Raw genomic sequence first — 21,702 nt, forward strand, 5'->3', positions numbered from 1 at the left:
TGAGAGCGGTGTACCATCAGGGAGGGAAAATTAAAGCAGTGTACCATCAGGGAGGGAAAATTAAATCATTCTACAAGAAATAGCTGCGAAAGGATTTGTATGAAATCCTTGCTTGTATGAATAGAGAATCGGAAGATAAGTGTCTGAGAATCCCATATGCTTTTTGAAATTTAAATCAGAAAATATTATTGAAAGAGCTAAGATTTTTTTAAAGAAATAAAAAATCAAATCAGAGAAGGGAATTAATAAATCAATCCATTAGTAAATGTGCTTTTAACTTTTAATTACAGTGGATCCTGCTTATAACGTTTTTCAAAAAACTCATAAAAACGTAAGCAGGAAAACACTTCAAACAGGGGAAATCTTGATAAGAATTATTTACAGTTGGGACCATGAAAATCAGTTGTACTAAATGGAAAAATGTTCTGAATGGGAACGTTATAAGTGAAATCAACTGTATATTTGGTTTAGATTTGTTATACGTGTTACACTTCATATGTTAAATTCTCATTAATGGGGTTCTTTCCAAGCTTTTCCTACTAGTAGACAATGAAAGTAAATGAATCTTTGGATAGAACATTTTTAGAAATGAATTATTTGATTCACAGAGATACCTCACTCTCTTACCAAGAACATGGCCCGCTGCTGTCTCAATGAAGATATATAAGCAGGTGATCAAAGACCTGGGGTATGCGGGAAAGAAAATTCATAGAGATAGATAGCAGTGAATTATGGGGAGCATACTTGTTTTTCAAGATATTTTTTTGAGAGGGACCCACTTTCACTCAAAAGGGGCCGAAATTATTTGAATATGCTATGTCCCAGGAAAATCAAAGTACAGCGGCATCTCTGTATATCCCCTATCACTATCACCCTCTATCTCAACCACCAACTCCCCCCCTCTAAACAATCCGAGATATCTCTTCCAGCCCAGCCTCATGGCAGAGACTGGAACAAGGTAAGAAACAACCATCAACCATGCCAAGGTTGTGGGTGCATGTACAGGGTTTATACAACCTGAAAAGTCAAGGGAAGTGTGGGAAAGTCTGGGAAGAAATTTGTGGTCAGGGGGATCAGACATAGAAGTTATTGTAAAAAAACAAAAAAAAAAAAAAAGTGAAATTTACATTGTAATTTCTTTTTCAGAGATTGTAAAACATTTGATTGTTACATATTTGCCATGACTTTTCTGCTAAGTGACATCCTGCAGTTTCCTTTGTTCTCTCTATTTTTTAAACTGCTATATTTTCAACCTGTATTTTTCACAGTTGACAAAGGCCTGTGTCATTTTCGTTTTTTTAAATTCATTCTTACTCAACTTAATAATTTTACCTCATCATCTTTTCCTTATGAATACTCGTTGGCATGGTTGATGGTTGTTTCTTACCATGCCAACGAGTATTCATAAGGAAAGAATGAATTAAAAAACAAAAATGAGACAGGTCTGTCACGTGAAAAAAAAAAGGATGAAAATATAGCAGTTTAAAAAAATAGAGGGAACAAAGGAAACTACAGGATGCCACTTAGCAGAAAAGACATGGCAAATATGCAACAATAAAATGTCTTACAATCTCTGAAAAAAAAATTACAATGTAAATTTCACTGATTTACAATAACTTTTATGCCTGATCCCTGACCAAAAATTTCTTCCCAGATTTTCCCACACTTCCCTTGACTTTTCAGGTTGTATGAACCCAGTACATGCATCCACAAGAAACACATTAGGAACTGTGCGTGTTGGAACACTCATCTTTACCTCACTGAAGCTTCCTGTTTTGTAAAAAAATAGCAAGATCAAAAATAAAATTAAAATATGCTTATTTGACTCTGTGAAACATACTTTCAAGGATATGTTCAAGAACAATTTTCAATAGTAAAAAAACTTAAATAATGGAACAAACACCATATATTTTGACAAAATCCAAAATACATACCTTTAAGCGGCTAACAAAACTTGCCACTCCTCCATGAGCTAGAAATGACTGCATGTCCAGGTTTGTAATCAAATCTATCACTCGCACAGCTCTAGTTACAAACTAAACAATGGAGCAAATAAAATGTTGAATTATAGTTGATAGACTTGTTTACAAAAATTGAAAACACAAATATTTCATCAAAATATAATTTCATTAAAAGAGATATAATATATACTTTAGGTGCAATTCAACTTTTTACAAGACAAGAAGTTTTTCTTTAAAATTGGCAAAAAATTTGTTTTTTTCAGCTCGCCTAGGACTCCGCAATTCTTTTCCATGTTGGTAGACAAGTTGACATAATTTCAAGATATTTTGTGTTAGAAGTCCAATTTAGTAATCTAACATTGAAAATTTTAGGTGCCAAAATAAATTTTCTAGGCACCCCACTGCCTGGGATTTGACGCCCTAAACAAGTATGAAAAATGTATTCAACAATAATTATTGATTTAATTTGTCAGTTATGACACCTATCTGAATTTTTCCCAAATAACTTCTATGAAAAAAAAAATTCCCCTGCGAGGACAAGTTTTATTCAGCATGCCACATTTCAATCTCATTTTTTAATTCTCGTAACTTTCTAGGGATTTCATGGAATTTCAGCCGATCCTGTGAAAATATTCAAGTCCCAATATTTTTTGATCAGTCATCTGGCTATCATGGCATTTCCTGTCACAGCCATACATAGTGATAGTACCTACAACAGCATATGCCATCATGCAGATTTTCAGTCTATCACATGGATATGCCAATAATTCATCATACAACTGCTACCAACAGCATGAGCATCCTTCTACTTTATTATTTCGTCACGAAATGGAGTTGAACAATTATATTTCAAGAGGTCTATGGTTACTATTATCTTCACCATGCTTTGCAAAGCTGCACTTTTTTTCTTTCTTTTTTTAATATATTCTCTATCCTATAATTAATTACATACAATGAAAAAATATAAAATTTACATGTCACTTTATAAATTTCAATACAGTATTTTTAACATCAATTCCTGAGAAATATTTTCCAGCATTTATTTTGAACCCATGTCATTGCATTTAATCAAGAATTCAACATTTCTATATAGAGAACTAATTAGTTTTACTAATTTTTATTCTTATTTTTAAGATTTAAAATAGAGCAGAAAACATCAGTTTTAATGTTTTTATAAAAAATCCAATCAAAAAATATTTTAATAGCTTCAAGCTTACAAATAAAAAAAGCGTGCGTATCTTTATATAAAGGGACACTGCAGGTAGCACACAGAGAAATCAATTGGTCAGATGACTAGTTAATGCACAATATATAGCAGCACATATCACTAACATACTTGCACAATACCAGTTTAAGACCAACAAATTGACCAAATATGAGAAAAAAAGATGCACAGCCAATTCATATTAATAATTAACTGTTAATACCCAGAATAACTACTACCATGTGCAGCCCTGACAATGTCTATAAAAGCTGTAAGGACACAAGATGCTAGAAAGTGTTCACAAGGATACTGACAGTAGTGCAGTTGACAACTGGTTGAGGGTCTTGACAGCAAACAGCACAATGGAAGTGGTCCCATATACAGTGGAACTTCGGTTAATGAGCAATTTGTGTAACAAGCAAAAATTTGAACAAATTTTGACTTGGTTAACGAGTGATGATTTGCATTAAAAGCAAAAAATTTTGTGCTTTATTCGTTTATTTTCACGTTATCACAATTGAACTGATGATTTTTTGCTTTTGCCCACACACGTGTTACCGAATTGCGGATAACAGTCTCCCCTAAATTCTCCGGTAAGCGTGCCTCACTCTGAAAATTATCATAGTTGAGTGTGTATATTTACGATACAAAACTAAATGTAGCATTGTAGCCATGAGGAAGTGCGCTTTAAGTTTTTTTTTCCAAATTCTGCTTGGAGAAAACTGGGCCGATTTAAATTATTGAACAGTGACCTTGAAAGGCTAGCTCATGAACAGGAGCCACTACTTTTCGAAGAGATTGTGTGATTGGGAAAGACCATGGACTAGGGGGTACACAAGAATGGCATTCTTGAACTAGTGGTGAAAAATTTCTAGGAGCTGACGATAGATGAAGTGATGGATCTCTTTTTCACGCACCAGCTAGAGTTCATGGACGGTATCTCATCTGAAAAAGAGAGAAGCAAAAAGATGTCCCTCACATAAAATGAGATTAGAAAGATGTGTAGAATGTGGGAATTTGTGTGAAACTCTAGTTACTGTTCCCATCTTTATAGCTTTCACTGCTCTAGCTATGACACTAATGGCATCAGTGAAATTCTTCCATGACTAAGACGTTTCCTGCATTTGCATCTTCTTTGACCGACCGCAATCAACGAGCAATGTGTATAGCGAGTCATAAATGTTAGTATGACATCCTATCAAGCAGCTGAACACTAGAAGTTGAGTTAAAAGGCATATAAATGACTTGAACTCCATGTTGTTCAGGGACATCACCCAGTATTAGAATAACTTTAACAGCATCACTTCAGTGTCCAGGCTTCTTCTGATTTCTAGAATGAAACGCTGTTCAAACCAATCCAGAAAAGGTGTTTTTTAGTCCAAGCTTTTCTGTTGTTCTTACAAAATATTGGGACACACATGATTTATTCCCTCTTCAATGTTTGCAGATTAGGAGATTTAATAATGATGGTTGTAGTATGTAATTAATTTGTGTGTAACTTGCATACCTTTTTATTGCACCCACAGGAAAATTACACTTTCTACATGAGGGACATGTGAAACCAAGGCTATATTGTAACAGGTCCATCTACAGTAGCAACTGATCGAATTTTAATCGAATACAGAAGACTGGCTGTACTGCATATATTTCGCATGCACCGTTATAAAATGGGAACCTGTGATATATATTTGTTCAAAGGAAAAACATGATTACCATAGATATTAAAAATATCTCCTGTAGTGCCATAGTGGAGTGCAGCCATTCACTACAGTTGGAAAATCCATATAAAGCCAATTATCTACGAAATTAATTAGTTGTTTGGTTTAAACCAAGTGTTTTTTTTTTCTAACTCACATGAAAGTGGAAAAAATGTAATTTTTTTTTCCCCTTGTAAAATATATTTGTTCATTATAAGCCAAAATTTTTCATTCTTAACACATTTTTTATTCTTGGGATACATTCTGATGGTATATCTTTAAATGATGTAAGATGGTGTAAGTTTTTTTTTTTTTTAAATCTCATAAAAGTGTGGCCTGAATATATATATATATATATATATATATATATATATATATATATATATATATATATATATATATATATATATCTCCTTATAAAAAGTAGCTTAATTACTTAAAGTTATATACTGAACGCAAATTTTTCATTCTTAATGAATTTTCTAACTTTAGACTACATTCTAATGCTCTATTTTAAGAAAACTCATGAATCAGAACTGCATCACGCATCTAAATATGTGGTGGTGGGGCTGCAACTAGGATTTTTGCAGTTCAGGGAAACATTTTGCCCTATCACACCTTTAAAATCATAATTTTTTGTAAGTGTTCTTTGTTCCCACCTGCTTCCCTCTAGTTCTGGCCCTGGGTGGTGGTGTATATCTCAGGCTTTTGTTTCTTTTCCTTCACGAAGAAGCAGTTACACTACTGACTTCACTATCATGCTAAGGGCAGATGGTCTTATAATCCAAAGACACCAGCTGCCCCTAAAGGACAAAGACCAGTGTACTAGTAGTTACATTGCATCAAACACATTTATATTTTCTTTCCATTAGAAGCAGATCTCGTACTGTATATCACCAGATTTAATATTTCATAATTTTGTTTTTTTACTTTCACCATTACCCCCAGTTAATCAAGGTTCTACTGTACAGTAGTAAGTGATTTATGAAAAATAATCAGCTATATACAGAGCCATTCTCAGTCATCTTGTCGGGCATTTTGCCTCTTGTGGCCTTGTATTTGTATTTGATTGTAATTAAAATTCTGATTCCAAACACTACACTAAGAACCACTGGTCAGTGATTTGGAAATTTGCATGGATACTCCTTAAAGCAATGGAAAATGTTAATTTTTTTCCTTCACAAAATCTTTGCTGAAAGAAAAAATTTATTTAAAATATACAAGTAGATGATGCTGCACTTGGCCAGTGGTGTAATCTATTTTGTGCAACCACAACATTTTGGCACTTAACAGCAACAGTGTGTGAATAGCAGTGCTGGAAGAATTCCAGGTGACTAGAACAGGTGACAATAGTATTGGCACCCCAACTTCGAGGCTCAAATACGAGCTGATCTCCCCGTTAAAAAGTCTCACCACAGAGCAACAGGCCTACAAACAATACAAATATTCAGTCACTACACATCACTCACTTCACTTCTGAGATATAGATGGCAGCACTGAAAAATCATACACAACACTAGATACTCACTCAGACTGTTAGGTACACACACTTACACTTCCGGCACAACTCCCTAGGTAGTAAATTGCCTATGGCGATAGACCTGAGTTGCGCTCAGTTTGAAAAAAAAAAAAAGGGGGGGACTAGAAATCAGTTTGGCACTTAGAACTTTATATGCACCACTGTTAGAAAGTAAGTGATGAAAAATTTCGATTTTGTAATATGTCATCTAATATGGAAATGGATCATGAAGTCCCGGAAAAGTAAAAAAAACAATCTAGTTTTTTTTAAGGGAAAAACATGCTTCGTTCTAAGCAAATTTGGCTACCAAATTTTTTTTCTATTAACAAAACATATCAAGATGCACATTGCAACACTAGCAAACCAGCTGCTGAAGTACTACTCTAACCTTTTAACTTTTGGCTTTGGGGATACTCACAAATGTTATGTGCAGTGGTCTTATTGCAAACTTTGTTGAATTGAAAGCACATCCACATCATTACCATCATATACTCAGATCTGTTGTTGAATAAGCATTTTTGCACACTTTCACCTACCTTATAGCCAGAGATAACAATGTCACATATTTAACACCTTTTCTTGATAAAATTTTGCCCTGACTGACTATTGTTTTTACTCTGAGCGAATTTACCATGTGCTGAATGAGTACAGCATGTTCCAATTTACATTTAAAAGTACTCTTCCCTCCTTCGCCATAAAAAATTCCATGGCTTCAGGGATATTCATGCAAGTTATTCTAATCGGTGATCATGGCCCCCACAAGGGGTGGGCTGACAAGGCTCCAGCCCTGGGGGGCCCGGTGTGATTTTAATCACTTTTTTGTTTTTTCACGCTATAAATTCATCATAAAGGGGCCCCGTGAAAGTCTGGTTGGGAGGCTCGTAAAAGATCCCAGCCTAGAGGCCCTGCTTCAGGATGTGGGGGCCATGTCGGTGATTATTTTAATGTTTTGATCATAAATCACTAATTAATCTGCATTAATTATGCTTTATTAAAAGATACCCTGTATTCACCTTGTTTTTAATATCACAGGTTTTAGAAAATAGCCTTTCTAATTAAACACATTGAAAGTAACAAGTGAAAACATCTTTATAATAGGATTAATAGCATTAAGACTTTTCCAACTCAGTAATTCCTTGAGTTAAGCTATAAAATAATTAAATAGCAAAAGTTGTGGTTTTTATTAAAATGAGAAATATTTATAGTTTAATCAATATGGGAAATTGTGTTTATTACATCAATAAAGATTTAATTTTAAAAAAATCAATTATTAGAAGTTTAAAAACAATTTTTGAAAAATCATTCAATATAATTGCTATTTAAATCAAAGAAACCCAGTTATCTGGTTCTTTTACCAACCAAGAAATGAATACCTGTTGAAATTTAATTAATCAGGCGACTTTACAACCTCTAATCTGTTATTATTTAAACTCATTGATTTACTATGAGTCTAAATTTGCCATAAATTTTAGACCTTTTGAGATTTGACTATTTATTAGCATACAATGCTATAGGTACTTTTTTAAATAGGACAAATATCAAGTTCAAAATGACACATGGATAATATTGATCAAACTCTTCATCTCAAAACATTAAAGAAATAAAAATATTAAATAACTAGATTCCTAAACTGACGCAACTGATCCTAATAAAATGATGTCCTTAAAGTATTCAAAGTTTAGAAGGTAATATATGAAAAAAATTCTGCAAAACATTTCATAACATCTTGTATCAACTTTTTGGTAAAATTAATTACAATACGTCAATGATTCTTTAATTCTTTATTCATGAGACGATCAATATACATTGATAACTTAGACTGAGCAAGATCTTCTATTAATTATTGGTTTTCTTAGAATGATACAAGGTTAAACTCTGACAAAATGAAATTTATTCACTTTTGCCTCGGGGAAGTCCAGGCTGTAATCTTGTTCTTAAATTTCATGCAACAGGTTGTTCACGACATGCTTTTAATTGTCTAAAGAGGACTTCTCGTGGAAATATCTCTATGTTGATTCTAATTTGAAATAGAAATCTCATGTTGATTTCCTCACCAAAAAACGGATTTTTCTAATATAGGTTTTATCATTTGTGAAAAATTGTTCATCAAACTTTCTCGCACTGTTTATCATGCCTGGGTTCATTCATCATTACAATAGGGTCTACTTACATAGGGCTGTTTTGATTATATAAGACTAACTTATTACCAATTATAACTATTCAATATAAATTTCTGAAGTTTTTAAGGTACTCAACTTCAAAAATGATATTTCTCTATATAATAAATATATCCTAAACCTACGACAACTTTTCTATAAAGCAATAATTTTTCTGCACAAAAACAAAAATATTTGCACACCCAAAATGAATGTTTCTTTGAGACGACCTCATGTGGTCTTTGATTCCCTCACATAGAAAAAATAATTTTTTCAAACATTTTTTTTTTTGTACATTGCTCCTAAAATTTATAACACTTTACCTATTGAATTGCAAAATATAACAAAATATTGCAAAATATAATAAGCTTCCTGTTTTTAAATGACAACTTCACTAACACATTGCTAATATACCAAATATTGAAGCTTATTTTGATACTCAGACATAAATTTATATATTTTAGTTTTCACTGCAGCAATTTGCTTATAAATAAGTATCTAGAAGAGTTGATCCACTTTGCCCAAGAATATTTAGAAGACACCAAATTGGTGTCTTCTAAAAATAAATATCTGTCTGCCACCTATATTTTTTATAGTAAGTTCATGCATTTTCTTTGATTTGCTGTTCATATTATATTTTGCTTTATACATTTGTCTCTTTTTTATAAATATTTTCATGCATTTAACATAGCAATACTAATCATACTAATGAATTCTAATTTTGGCTAAATTGTATGTTGTCAGTACAGGTAACCACGTTATCCCTTGTCAACTCCTATGTACCAATATTTATGTCAGTTTCTAATATGTTGAGTAAAATTTTCATCAATTCTGAATAAAGATAATTTTCTTTTAGGACTATATATATATATATATGCATAGTTTAACATGTATTTTCAGTCATTTCCTGCATCTCTTGTTTATTGTTGACAAGTGTGTTTATAGGGAGCGATTGGATTTTTGCTGTTGATTTTGTTTGATAGACTTATGTGATGCATCGGCAAAAACGTAAGGGAACAAGCACTTTTGTTTAAGGCACAGGCCTAGTGCTTTCAAAAACGTTTTTACTATTTCGGCCATGCTCTGTGGCGTTTCCCTAGATGAAGAACCCAGAGGTGGCTGTTTCTTCAAATCATTGTTCCACTTTGTTTCGACTGAATGTTTTAAAATTACTTTTTCATTTTTGCACCAAGCTATTTGCTTTCAAATTTCATCTTTGTTGCTTTTTTAGCACACTATATATTCAAGCTGCCTTAGGTGCTAATATTGGTGTGTTACGTATTTGAGTTTTTGTTTTTAAAAATTTTTTTAATTCTCAATTTGTACTAGAATTAAATTTTACTTTTTAATTAAGATTAGTTAATTACATTTATTGTTAGGGATATAGTGAAACCTTGCTACAATGATAGTCGATATAACAATAAATCCTTCTACAACTATATATTTTCAAGTGTTGTTTAGAAATGTCTTTCTTGGTCCACAGAGTATTGTTATATCTAGGTCTCACTGTAGTTTATAAAAACATGGTGCTGTGTTTGTAAATTAGAGGTTCATAAAATTGAACAGCGATGCATTCAAACATATGCAATTCAATTTTAATTCAAATTTTTACAAGAACTTTTTCCTTTCTCGGAATAACACATGAATTCTGTATCAAGTGTGAACTTACAGTAATATGTTCTTGCTCACTACCATACCAGTTGATGACTTTGAGTAAAGCTTCCATGATACCACAAGAGACCATAGCTTCTCCTCCTTAAAGTAAAAAAAAAAAAAAAATTATACGTGCATCTAATTTGTATGAATATTAGGCAAATCCCATTATAACGAACTCGAAAAGACTGGAGAAATCACTTTGTTAAAACAAAATTTTGTTATAAAGGAATTACAGGTTTTCGCATTGTTGCTATGTGAACGTATCTGGTGGATTAGAAAAGTGTTTGTTAAAGAGATTTTCGCTAAATCAGTATTCGTTAAAACGGGATTCAACCTGTATATTTTATCTTTTTTTTAAATTTTATGAATGCTTTTATCAGTAGTGTTAAAAAACAGTTAGGGGGAAATATTCTTTTTTTACTGGTTTGTGACATATGAAAGACATTGAAAGCAACTGGTGTAAAAGGACTTGAACCAAAATTTTATGTCAAAAAGGTAAAGAATAATCCATTACCTCAGCTTTTTTTTAAATAAATTGGAAATTACAGTATAAATTAGATTTAGTCGTGAAAAAAAAATGTTTTTATTAAATGTCTTTCTCCTGGATAATATTTCTCTGAAAAACAAATGATTGAAAATTATTTTCACTTTATCACATTTTAAATTCAAAGAATTCTATTATTTCTGAAAAACATGTTTACAACATTCTTAGTTTTTGACCAGTTCTGCAAAACACGTCTTTTTCCTGACATTAGATAACCAGAAGGAAAGTTTGGTCACAAGTTCGGGGACGGGCAAAATGAAAAAAATTGATTTCTTGACTGCAACATCAAATTGCAGTAATATTTCATCTGAAGACTTCGCTTTGAGCGTGTGCCTCTTTTGCTGTAACAAGAAAAAATATATAAATCAGTTGTCCCCATGAAAGCGACAAAAAGAGGAAAAAAAACAATCAAAATGAAATAGACAAAAAATACTGCAGAGCAGGGTTGGATTTAAACTGGTATCGACCTAACAAGCGTAAAAAACTGGTTTAAACTGACAGAACCATCAAAAACTTAAATGAATGCTTTTGGATAATGTTTTGAGCATAATAGGTATATAACATGAAAAACTTTTTTTACATATTACATTGTTTTATTTTTAAACATTAATTTATTACAATCATTAAAACAAAATATTAATTACAATTTGCAATTTCAAATTTTTCAAAGTAAGAGTTTAGAACATATTAAATATAATTTCATGTTCTATTTATCTAAGCCACTCATTACCTGTGTTCAATTTGCTAAGCGGACTAGAGCTGCTTATTCAAAATATGTACACTGAAGAGCCAAAAAAACTGGTGCCACCTGCCTAATATCGTGTAGGGCCCCCACGAGTACGCAGAAGTGCCGCAACACGACGTGACATGGACTCGACTAATGTCTGAAGTAGTGCTGGAGGTAATTGACACCATGAATCCTGCAGGGCTGTCCTTAAATCCGTAGGAGTAAGAGGGGGTGGAGATCTCTTCTGAACAGCACGTTGCAAGAAATCCCAGATATGTTCAATAATGTTCATGTCTGGGGATTTAGGTGGCCAGCGGAAGTGTCTAAAGTCAGAAGAGTGTTCCTGGAGCCACTTTGCAGCCATTCTGGACGTGTGGGGTGTCGCATTGTCCTGCTGAAATTGTCCATCGGAATGCACAATGGACATGAATGGGTGCAGGTGATCAGACAGGATACTTACGTACCTGTCACCTGTCAGAGCCATATCTAGACGTATCAGGGGTCCCATATCACGCCAACTGCACACGCCCCATACCATCACAGAGCCTCCACCAGCTTGAACAGTCGTCTGTTGACATGTAGGGTCCATGGATTCATGAGGTTGTCTCCATACTTGTACACGTCCATCAGCTCGAAGCAATTGGAACCGAGACTCGTCACACCAGGCAACGCGTTTCCAGTCCAATGTCGGTGTTGTCGAGCCCAGGCACGGCGTAAAGCTGTGTGTCGTGCAGTCATCAAGGGTACACGAGTGGGCCTTCGGCTCCAAAGCCCATATCGATGTTTCGTTGAATGGTTCGCACGCTGACACTTGTTGATGGCCAAGCATTGAAATCTGCAGCAATTTACGGAAGGGTTGCACATCTGTCACGTTTAATGATTCTCGTCAGTCATCATTGGTCCCGTTCTTGCATGATCTTTTTCCGGCCGCAGCGATGTCGTAGATTTAATTTTTTCTACCGGATTCCCGATATTCACAGTACACTCGTGAAATGGTCGTACGTGAAAATCCAAATTTCATCGCTACCTCGGAGATGCTATGTCCCATCTCTTGTGCGCCGACTATAACACCTTGTTTAAACTCACTTAAATCTCGATAACCTGCCATTGTAGCAGCAGTAACCGATCTAACATCTATGCCAGACACTTGTTGTGTTATATAGGCGTTGCAGACCGCAGCGCCGTACTCTGATTGGTTCCATATCTAACACTACACTTTTTTAACACACACCATAACAAAACACTTTTATCTAGATTAAAGGGATTTTATATTAGTAATTATAATTACTGTGTGAGGAAAAAAAATCTATTTTGATATTTTAAATTTTCGGATGTGTCAAAAATTTTATTCCATATAAAATTTTCATGCAGCATCTGTTAATACACTAATTAAACTCATTTATTTTCACCTAAAAATTTCTCAGCTCAGGGTGTATAAATTCAGAGTTTCAAAAAGTATTTTCAACCAAAGCAGAGCTGACAGGATATTATACCCAAAGCATTCATTTTGCATGTTCAAATACAGTTTCAATTGGAAAACCATTGCATTATATTAATGATAGTAAACATATAGTATTAAAGTAACAATAAGTTTGAATAAGGATAAGTAACAGGAGTTTCTTAAGCATCATGTACAAGCTAGCAATCCTAAATTAAATGACATTCTAGTCCTACAATTTAGTATCTTGATCGCTAGATATATTTCAATGTTATGCACAACAAGAGTATTGTTTTAAGTATCTCACTGATTATCTAGATAATTTAATAACAGAAATTAACATTACATATATGATGTAATATACTTTTTTCAACACTTGTGTTGTAAAAAGAGTACAGCAGATGGTTTATATCAATGGAGCAGTTGAATAAGCAGTAAGCAGTCAATAAGCAGTTGAAGAAATTTTGAAGGTCAAGAGTCATCTTGAATAACAAAATTTCAAATCATTCCTGTTTGCCCTTCAGTGTTTATGCTATGCTTTATTCAAATTGTATATTTTATAAGAAAAAAAATATATAAATTATCCAAAATAATTCTTTAGAGCAGTGGTTCTCAATTGGTGCTCCGTGTGAACTCCCAGGGGCTCCGCGACCACACGAAGAAAAAAACAGTAAATTTGAAAACAAATTTATATTTTTGAGTCAAAAATAAATCAGTAACTTTGATGAATAAATAAAAAATAGGACTACAGGGCTCCGCAATAGAAATTATATACCGGAAAGGGCTCTGAGGGTCAAAAGGTTGAGAACCACTGCTGTAGAGAGTAGAAAACTTTACAATCTTATTAAATATTTAGTCACTTTAAATATTATATGCAATTAACGTGTCTATTTCCAAAGGTAATTTTTATATTGAAAAGCAATATTTGATGTTTTTGATGGAGGGTTCTTCACATGACAATTTAAACCATCAAAAACTGTCATGTATCAAAAACGTGCCAACCCTGCTGCAAAGTATCAGTTGTCCAAGTTGAAAATGAGCTACCAAAAGGAATTGAAACATGTTACGATTGGAGTTTTCTGCAACTTGTCCAGCAGACCAAGGCCTTAACTAGGATTTTTGCTGCCTGGGGCAAACATGATTCAGTAGCCCAGCGCAAACATTTTGCCGTCCCTACAACTTAAAAATTCTATAATTTTGTAATAGTGTTCTTTGTTCTCACCTAACCAGCCGCCCAGGGCAGTTGCCCCCCTCTAATTATGGTCTTGCATCAGACCAACATAATTTTCTCGGCGGTCAGATTGTTTAATCAGTGGTCTTTGACCACCGCCTCCAGACCAACTGTGACCTCCGCTTTGACCACCAATGATTTCTAATGCTGGATATGGAAATAATTTGTGTTCTCAGCATTCATCATCTCAAACATTACAGAAACTCTCTGCCCTACTCATCTGAAAATATCATGGAAAGAAAAATAAGACTTTCATGGTGTTCTGTTCTCTGAGTTACTGATGTGTGTGTGTGATCATAGTTGTCTCATGAAAAAAAAAAACAAAGGTATCCATACTCGCTACTGAAAAAAATGACCAAAATTTCTATCCAGCTACAATGCACTGTTTATAGAGTAAAGGTGAATTAACATACTAGAGCTGTTTTCAGCGGCAATTTGCAGCACCTTAAAATTTACAAATCAATGATGAAATACTCTCTTTTTTTGTTTCATAGCACTTAACATTTCTCAAAATAGTTTGTCACATAAAAATGATATGAACAGTGACACAATAAATTATACTTCATAAATACACATTTAAAATTACTCCATTTGATAAGAGAAAATATAATATTGAACCTGCCCAAAAAAAATGTCAGATGGCTACAATGCTCTGATAGAAACACTTTCAATTTCATATTTATCAAACAAATTATTTCCATCAAAAAAACTTTCCACAGAAGAAAATTATTGAAAATTAAAAAATAAATAAAATAGAACTACCACTTTCATAACTTGCAAGATGATACAAAAAGGAAAATAAGGCAGTAGCAAAAGGTAATGGAAACATTTCTTTACACGATCCAGAATCTAGAAAAAAGAAAACATTGTTTTTAAAAAAAACTGATGTAGACAATAAAATTATACTGTTCAATAATTTTCACACATTACAAAAAAAAATATATATATATTTTCAACTAAGCATAAAAAGTAATACATGTACGATATCGAAACCAATTTTTACCATCTAATGTTGCTCCCTATCTGATTTCAGTTTTTAACTCTTCGTTTTATAGCACAACTTTCATACACCATTCTTTCCTGAAGCTCAGTGACAAAAGAATATTGTTCAACATTTTTCTACTAACATGTACAGAATAATATTGTTTTAAATCATTTACAGTTATGATAAGGATATATCACATAGGTTTATGCATAGTTGAAATCCAACTTAGAGTGGCCGCTGTGGTAGTAGAGTGGTCATAGTAACAGACTGATCGCGAGGACGATTTTGTGTTCAAATCCCCCACTCTTGCTACGGTGGCAAGCAGTTGAAGTTGATTTTTTGTGATTCCAGACTTCGAAGCAAGAATGCCAGCCGTTCTTCCCTTTAAAAAAACCTTGCCCCAGAGAGAAAGACCCACAATGGTACAATCATGTAACCTTTTAACGGCCAATGTTCCCAATTGGGAACATACTTTTGATTAATCCAAAAAAAACCCAATTTTTTCTTTCACGAAAATAGCCGATTTTTTTCCCTGAACATATAAGGTTCTGAACTTAATTTAGAAAAGACAAAAGTTATTTGGTTCAGCTTTTATCATGCCAATTTATTATTCTAAAATCACCCATTTTCAAGGCAAAATATCTCCAAGTTTGTTTTAATTATTAAAATAGTTTTTGTAAACACATGCATCTCAATTTCTTTTCAAGAATTTCTGGAATATTGCTAAGAATGATACAAAATGCTCAATGAGACAAAAAAAAACTTTGTCCGAATTCCAGGGAACTTTTCCGATTATTGTCCCCAATTGGGCACATTGGCCACTACCGACTATTCTAAGTGCAATGTAGAGGAGTGGCATTCCAAAAAACAATTTATTGTTTTTTCCCTCTCTGGTGTGTCTCAAAAAAAGGAAAAGTATCAAATTTCACATTCGAATGTTTACATGCAGCACCCTTTTTTTTCTGTGACTGACCTTGCCCCTCTCCCCGCCTGCCCTCTATGTTTTGAGTGATTTTGTTGGTATGTTGGTCTTTCAGTTCTCAGTTGATATCTGGTCTTGTGACTAGACTACCATCTACACCTCTTTTTACCATCTTTTTTGTTGTACTAGTAGCTTATTTGACTGAGTTTGAAAGATTGATATATCACATCTCTTTGATGAAGAATTCGAAATCTGCCAGCTACTGCCTGATGAAAATGAGTGGGTTACAGATGAGGAAGACATCGATGACAACATAATTGGCCCAGTCGTTCCTGCAGATGTTTGAGGATATTTAAGTGTTTTAAGATCACCACGTAGTTCTTTTGTGGGTGAATTTGCAGATCCTATCAACATGCCTTCTACATCAAAAATTGTCTTCCAAAGATCAGATTCATACAGTGTCAAAAGACAAAAATTCATGCAAACGTAGGGAAAAAAAAGTACTGTATTTGACCAAAATATAGGAAGTGAACCTACTGAAGAGAGAGAGAGAGAGAGCAATTGGTCATAAGTTTCCTGAGCTAAATGAAAGCCGACTTGATTGATATTATTTCAAATTTTTATCGCAAGAGTACCTCAGTTACTTGGCTCAGATGACAAATATTTATGTCGATGATAAATATTTTTCAGCTCATCATAAGTTCTTTATTATAATCCAGATATACATGCCTTTTGAGTATATTCGAGAGAAATTTATTTTCATCATTTTTAAAATTCTTCATGCAGACGTGCCAACTTTTGAAATCCAGAAATCCGGAGATTCTCGCAGAATATAATAATATAATTCCATGTCAGTCTTTCCGTGCCGAATAGAGAAATCACATCTACATACTGTTTACAAAATGTGTTTCCTTTTGTGAATGATATCAGTGATTCTATCTTGGGTATATGAACTCTTAAAAGCTTTATATTTTAGCTTTATTATAGCTTAAAGTTTTATATTTTCTTTCTGAACACGTTTAATCGGAAGAAACAATTAAAAAAAACTCAAATTACAAAACTGTGTTTACCGCACGGCTGTTAATGGAATACAATAACGATTAGACAGGAATTTCGGCAACCAAGGTCATACCCTTGATAAATGATTGCTGATAAACGCTACGAAAACGAAGTTGCGTCTTTGCCAGTTGCTTAAATATGGTCACAACAGACTTTTTTTAAGGCTGCTCGATGGAAATGACCACGGCTGTCCTCTACGGGTGTTTTACCTAACGACGACGGTAATCATTGACGCCATGGCAATGTGAAAGCTCACGCAAAATCTAATTTTCTGCCAAAATCCGGAGAAATTTTAACAAATCCGGAGAGCGGGAGGAAGGATGAAAAATCTGGAGTCTCCCGCCTGAATCGGGAGAGTTGACAGGTCTGTATATGTATCAATTTTTAAAATAAATTCATCAAATGACGAATTTTGTATCATCCTGTACAGATGGCTTCACTGCGAAAATTATGGTTAGTCACATCCGGCCAATGTTCCCAATTGGGAACATTCAAGAAAATTTTTTCTTCAATTTCTCGATTGATATCTCAACTAAAAAAAGTAGGAGAAATTAACAAAAAAATAATGAAAATCAGTTGGAATCTGAATTCAGCCAGTAAAAGGTTAATCATTACACTTCATAGTTCAAAAAATTGATGGCAGCACCACACATACATGCAAATTTAACACATACAAACGAATTAGAAATTCATCAAAGGAATGTGGATGAGGTGCATTGTGGGTTAGTAGTAGTCGTCCAACTAAGAGCTGGCCACTCAAGAACCTAGATGTTATTAGCTTGAAATGCTTTCCTTTGTTGACTTTTGGGTATGAGTAAATGCATTCCAGTAAAAAGTCCAACCTGGATGTTTTTCAGATTTCTCCAAATAGTGGTGGTTGGCCTTCAAGAGATCGCTAGTAAAATTCTAAATTCTGCCTACCATCTAAAAATAACAATGAGGTTTCTGTTACGATCAAACTACCCGCATAAGAAGTACAGATGACTGGATACCAGGCGAAGATATTCAGAAAGAAAAGTCACATTCTTCTGCGGAGAATCGAACCACCAACCTTGTATTTTTCAGGTGTGTGTTCTACTATTAAACTACAGAGGACAGACATTTTCTTTCCTAAAAACACTGTTAATTTGGGCTGAACGGGACTGTGCAATAGACAGCCTCCTAACTCAGCAGCAGCTTGTAACAAAATTAGCTTTCAGATGGAGACATAGAAACAATGAACCTCTCCACTAATTACACAAAGTACAGATGACTCACATACACTGGATACTAAGCAAAGGTAATTGGAACTCAGCAGCAGCTCGTAATGAGCTGCTGCTGAGTTAGGCAATGAGTTTTCACATGAAATCTTGAAGAGCTTCAAACAAAAAAAAGAGCAAAATGTTTGGAGCTTTGAAATCTTTTTAAAATGACTTGCTTTCTGGAGGGACAGTCTTAAAAAACTCATCTTACACTTAATGGGGTATCTTTTACTGCCAGGCCAACAGAGGTAGCAGGCTTACCTCAAAGACACTTGTTCTATATAAATTTCACATTGTCAAAAATTTCAATAGCTCTTTTCAAACATTCATTTTCAACCCATCTCTTACTAAAAAAAATTCAGAGAAAACAATTCTTTTTAAATTTTACCCTTTTGTGATGTCTTGTAATGTCTGAACTGTGTGTAGCAAGGAGAATTCTATAAACAAAAATATATACCACTGAAGAGTTGTTTCATTCCATCCAACTGCCTTCTATACAACCCACAGGTAGAATCCCCATCTTGACATATTTGAATTCCCCCTATACAGAGGCAGCAAAAAAAAAAACAAGGACGACAAACCATTTTCTCAGAAAAGATGTAAAAAAAAATAATAGAGCTGGTATTGGCTTTGTTTTCAACAGTGCACAATGCAAAAGAGGGTCTTCTCCTTAGACCCCCTTCATTTACGAAAAAGCAGGTTCAGTAACTTGACCAGCAGCGGTTTGCAGTATATAAAATCTCACCCTTCAACTGATGAGATATTTTGCTCATGTACACCAATCTCTCTCAATAGGGGATCCAGAGGAAAAAAAAGATAAAGATTGTTGATAAGACTTCTTTATATATTCTCTCCCAGAGGATCTGAAAGAGAATCCTCTATGGGGAAAAAGTTACGGCCAATCACTGGAATGGGAATTCATCCCCTTTTAATTTTTCCCCCTTCAGATTTTCTCTGACTTTTGACAAATATTTAGCATTTTCCCTGACTTCCCCTAACCATTTTCTGATTCCCTGACTTTCCGGGTTGCAGAGAACCCTTTAAGGATTTAGTCCCGGGAATCCAAGCTGGAACCTTGTCTGCCCTCCCCTTGGGGGTCATGCCCCTCCCTCACGACAAACCCCAACAATTCTAACAAAAAAAAAAATTCATCCTTTCTTCTTGAACTTCCTGCCCTCCAGAACAGAGAGAAAATTTTTTTATATTTTTCAGCCAATGGAACTTTCTTTTACCTATTCACCTCAGATTTAACACCCCTCTAGAGCACCGCCCTGTGTGGATACAATGTCTCGCATGGCCAAGTGCCGCCCTGTATATTATCACAAGGGGCATTTTGGTTCCCTCACCCAGAATTTGTTTGAGAATAATCAAATGAAAGCAAAGGAAAAATTTGGCTTCTCACTTCTTGTCCCTGGAGTACCAGAAACATCTCTGAAAAAAGTTTCTTTACAAAAATTGCCTAGCTTTACAGGACGAGTGATGCCGTACAAAAATAAGTGATATTTCAAGGATTAAGTTATCTGGCATTATTAAGAATAATAAAATAATTCTGGAACAAAAAAAAAAAAAAAAAAATTCTATTTCAAAAGCGGGACGTATGGACACATTTTTCACAGTAAACAATGATGTACTGCTTTCTTCTGAAAAAAAAAAAAAAAAAAAAAATCAGGTTTATCCTGAGGTCCCCTTCACTGAAGCCTTCCATGGCAGCGTCGTCTCATCACACAGGGCACCCCCACCTGGGCACCTCCCAAAAATGAAAACCAGCTGTAATTTGAGAATTTGTCAGGGATGGCCTCAGAAAAATTCGTTGACATGGGGGGACCATAATGCTCTTAAGACGGCCTTGGCCACCAGGATCGCCATTAAGGGCAGCATATGAGTCTTCACAACTGGAAAGCAGGTAAGCTCAAGCCACCTCTGCATGTGTACAAGATGAAAGCGATTCCTACAGCGGTCATTTCTGTTGAACTCAGATATTAATTTTTTGGCATATCTATTAATAAGAACATTAGATAAACTGATACTTTTCTTACCAGTAAGAGACTGAATACAACTCCTAACAAGAGATGGCAAAAATCCATGGTATGATGCAGCTCCAGTGGCATCTATTATAGTACTCAACCTTTAAATAAAATTTTCATACATTTGAAGTTGTCTAGAAATTTAAGTATTTTATTGATGTGCACATGTGTCAATCAAGGATGGCAACATACAAACATGACAGAAATCATGAACAGAAAAACGAACTTATAAATACAAAAACAAATAAATCATTGAGGTGGAGAGAATGACTTACAGGGGCAGGAGATGCAATCATATATAGTGACAAGGATTAGGTTAAACCAGGTGGTTCAATTACATAAACAAGGGGAACTTCATATAATTTTAAGTGAATTGAAAAAAAAAGGTCTCGTGTATAGGAAAAAACACTGCAACATATGAAGGGTTCGACGTACTATTGAAATAAGGGGTGGGCAAAACGTCAGTAGAAACTTTAAAAATGAATAAAAACCAAAAAAAGAAATAAAAAAAAAGATGCTATCACTGCTTTGTCGTCATTGATATCCCTCTTGTGTTTTCTTTGCAGAAACTTACCCATGAAAAATATGGAGAAACTTGATAAATTATCAAACTTCTGCTCACTCAATTTGTGTTTTTTTCAATTCAGAAATTTCTGGTATAAGGGCTCACCCGAGGATTCAACTTGCGGATGTGAGGACAGACAAACAAAACAAACGATGGTGGCACAGGATAGTGGTTGTTTCACTTCATTAAAAATTCAGCTCTATATTCATTTTTTAGATTCAGTCTTTGTGTGACATTTCACACGCAATAGGATAATGGCATTAAGAGAAATCTCCAATCACAAAACAAATATTTTTGAATAAAAAACAGACTTGTGTAGTTTTTTTGCAATTCATCATAATTTTGTATTTTGTAATAGAAATAGTAGAAACTGAACATTCCATACTAGCTGGCGAATATGCGCTAGAGCAGTGGTTCTCAACCTTTTTTTGCCCATGGCCCCCTTTCAACCATTTCCCATTCCTCTGGCCCCCTTGCGACCATGATTAGTTTCCTACCCCCCCCCCCCCGTTTTCAAGTTAAAAGCCTCATCCAAATATTGTTTGAAGTATAAGTATGTGTTTGAATGTAATTAATTTTTAATTTATGAAAATAACGAAAAAACAAAACCATAATACAACACAGTACAAAAAATGAAATAAATTATTTTCAATCAATCTAAATTTTAGGGTCATTCAAGTATTACATCAGCATTGGGGAGGGGGTTCTGTTTTGCTGAGTTTTGATGACGGGGGGGGCGGGGGCGGGTTGAAGGTTCCTTACGTCATCAACCA

At 34.3% G+C, this 21,702-nt stretch overlaps 1 protein-coding gene across 9 annotated transcripts in view; it reads right to left on the bottom strand.

Moving 5' to 3' along the window:
- The window catches only part of HUWE1 (HECT, UBA and WWE domain containing E3 ubiquitin protein ligase 1), a 564,154-nt gene that overhangs the window by 445,172 nt on the left and 97,280 nt on the right, over window positions 1-21,702 (bottom strand). For 8 of the 9 annotated variants that reach the window (XM_089233267.1, XM_089233272.1, XM_089233273.1 and 5 more), the window contains exons 14-17: window positions 20,377-20,465; window positions 14,896-14,982; window positions 10,207-10,292; window positions 1,935-2,036 (exon numbers count right to left, since the gene is read on the bottom strand). In XM_089233267.1, coding sequence (XP_089089393.1) covers window positions 1,935-2,036; window positions 10,207-10,292; window positions 14,896-14,982; window positions 20,377-20,465 — 364 coding nt within the window. The remainder of the gene's footprint in view (window positions 1-1,934; window positions 2,037-10,206; window positions 10,293-14,895; window positions 14,983-20,376; window positions 20,466-21,702) is intronic. The other variant, XM_089233269.1, reaches the window with a different exon arrangement.

This window comes from Pholcus phalangioides, unplaced genomic scaffold (genome assembly GCF_987345545.1).
Source record: "Pholcus phalangioides strain wild (caught in Gottingen) unplaced genomic scaffold, Ppha-v1.0 ptg000007l_1, whole genome shotgun sequence".
In the NCBI taxonomy this organism is placed as follows: domain Eukaryota; kingdom Metazoa; phylum Arthropoda; class Arachnida; order Araneae; family Pholcidae; genus Pholcus; species Pholcus phalangioides.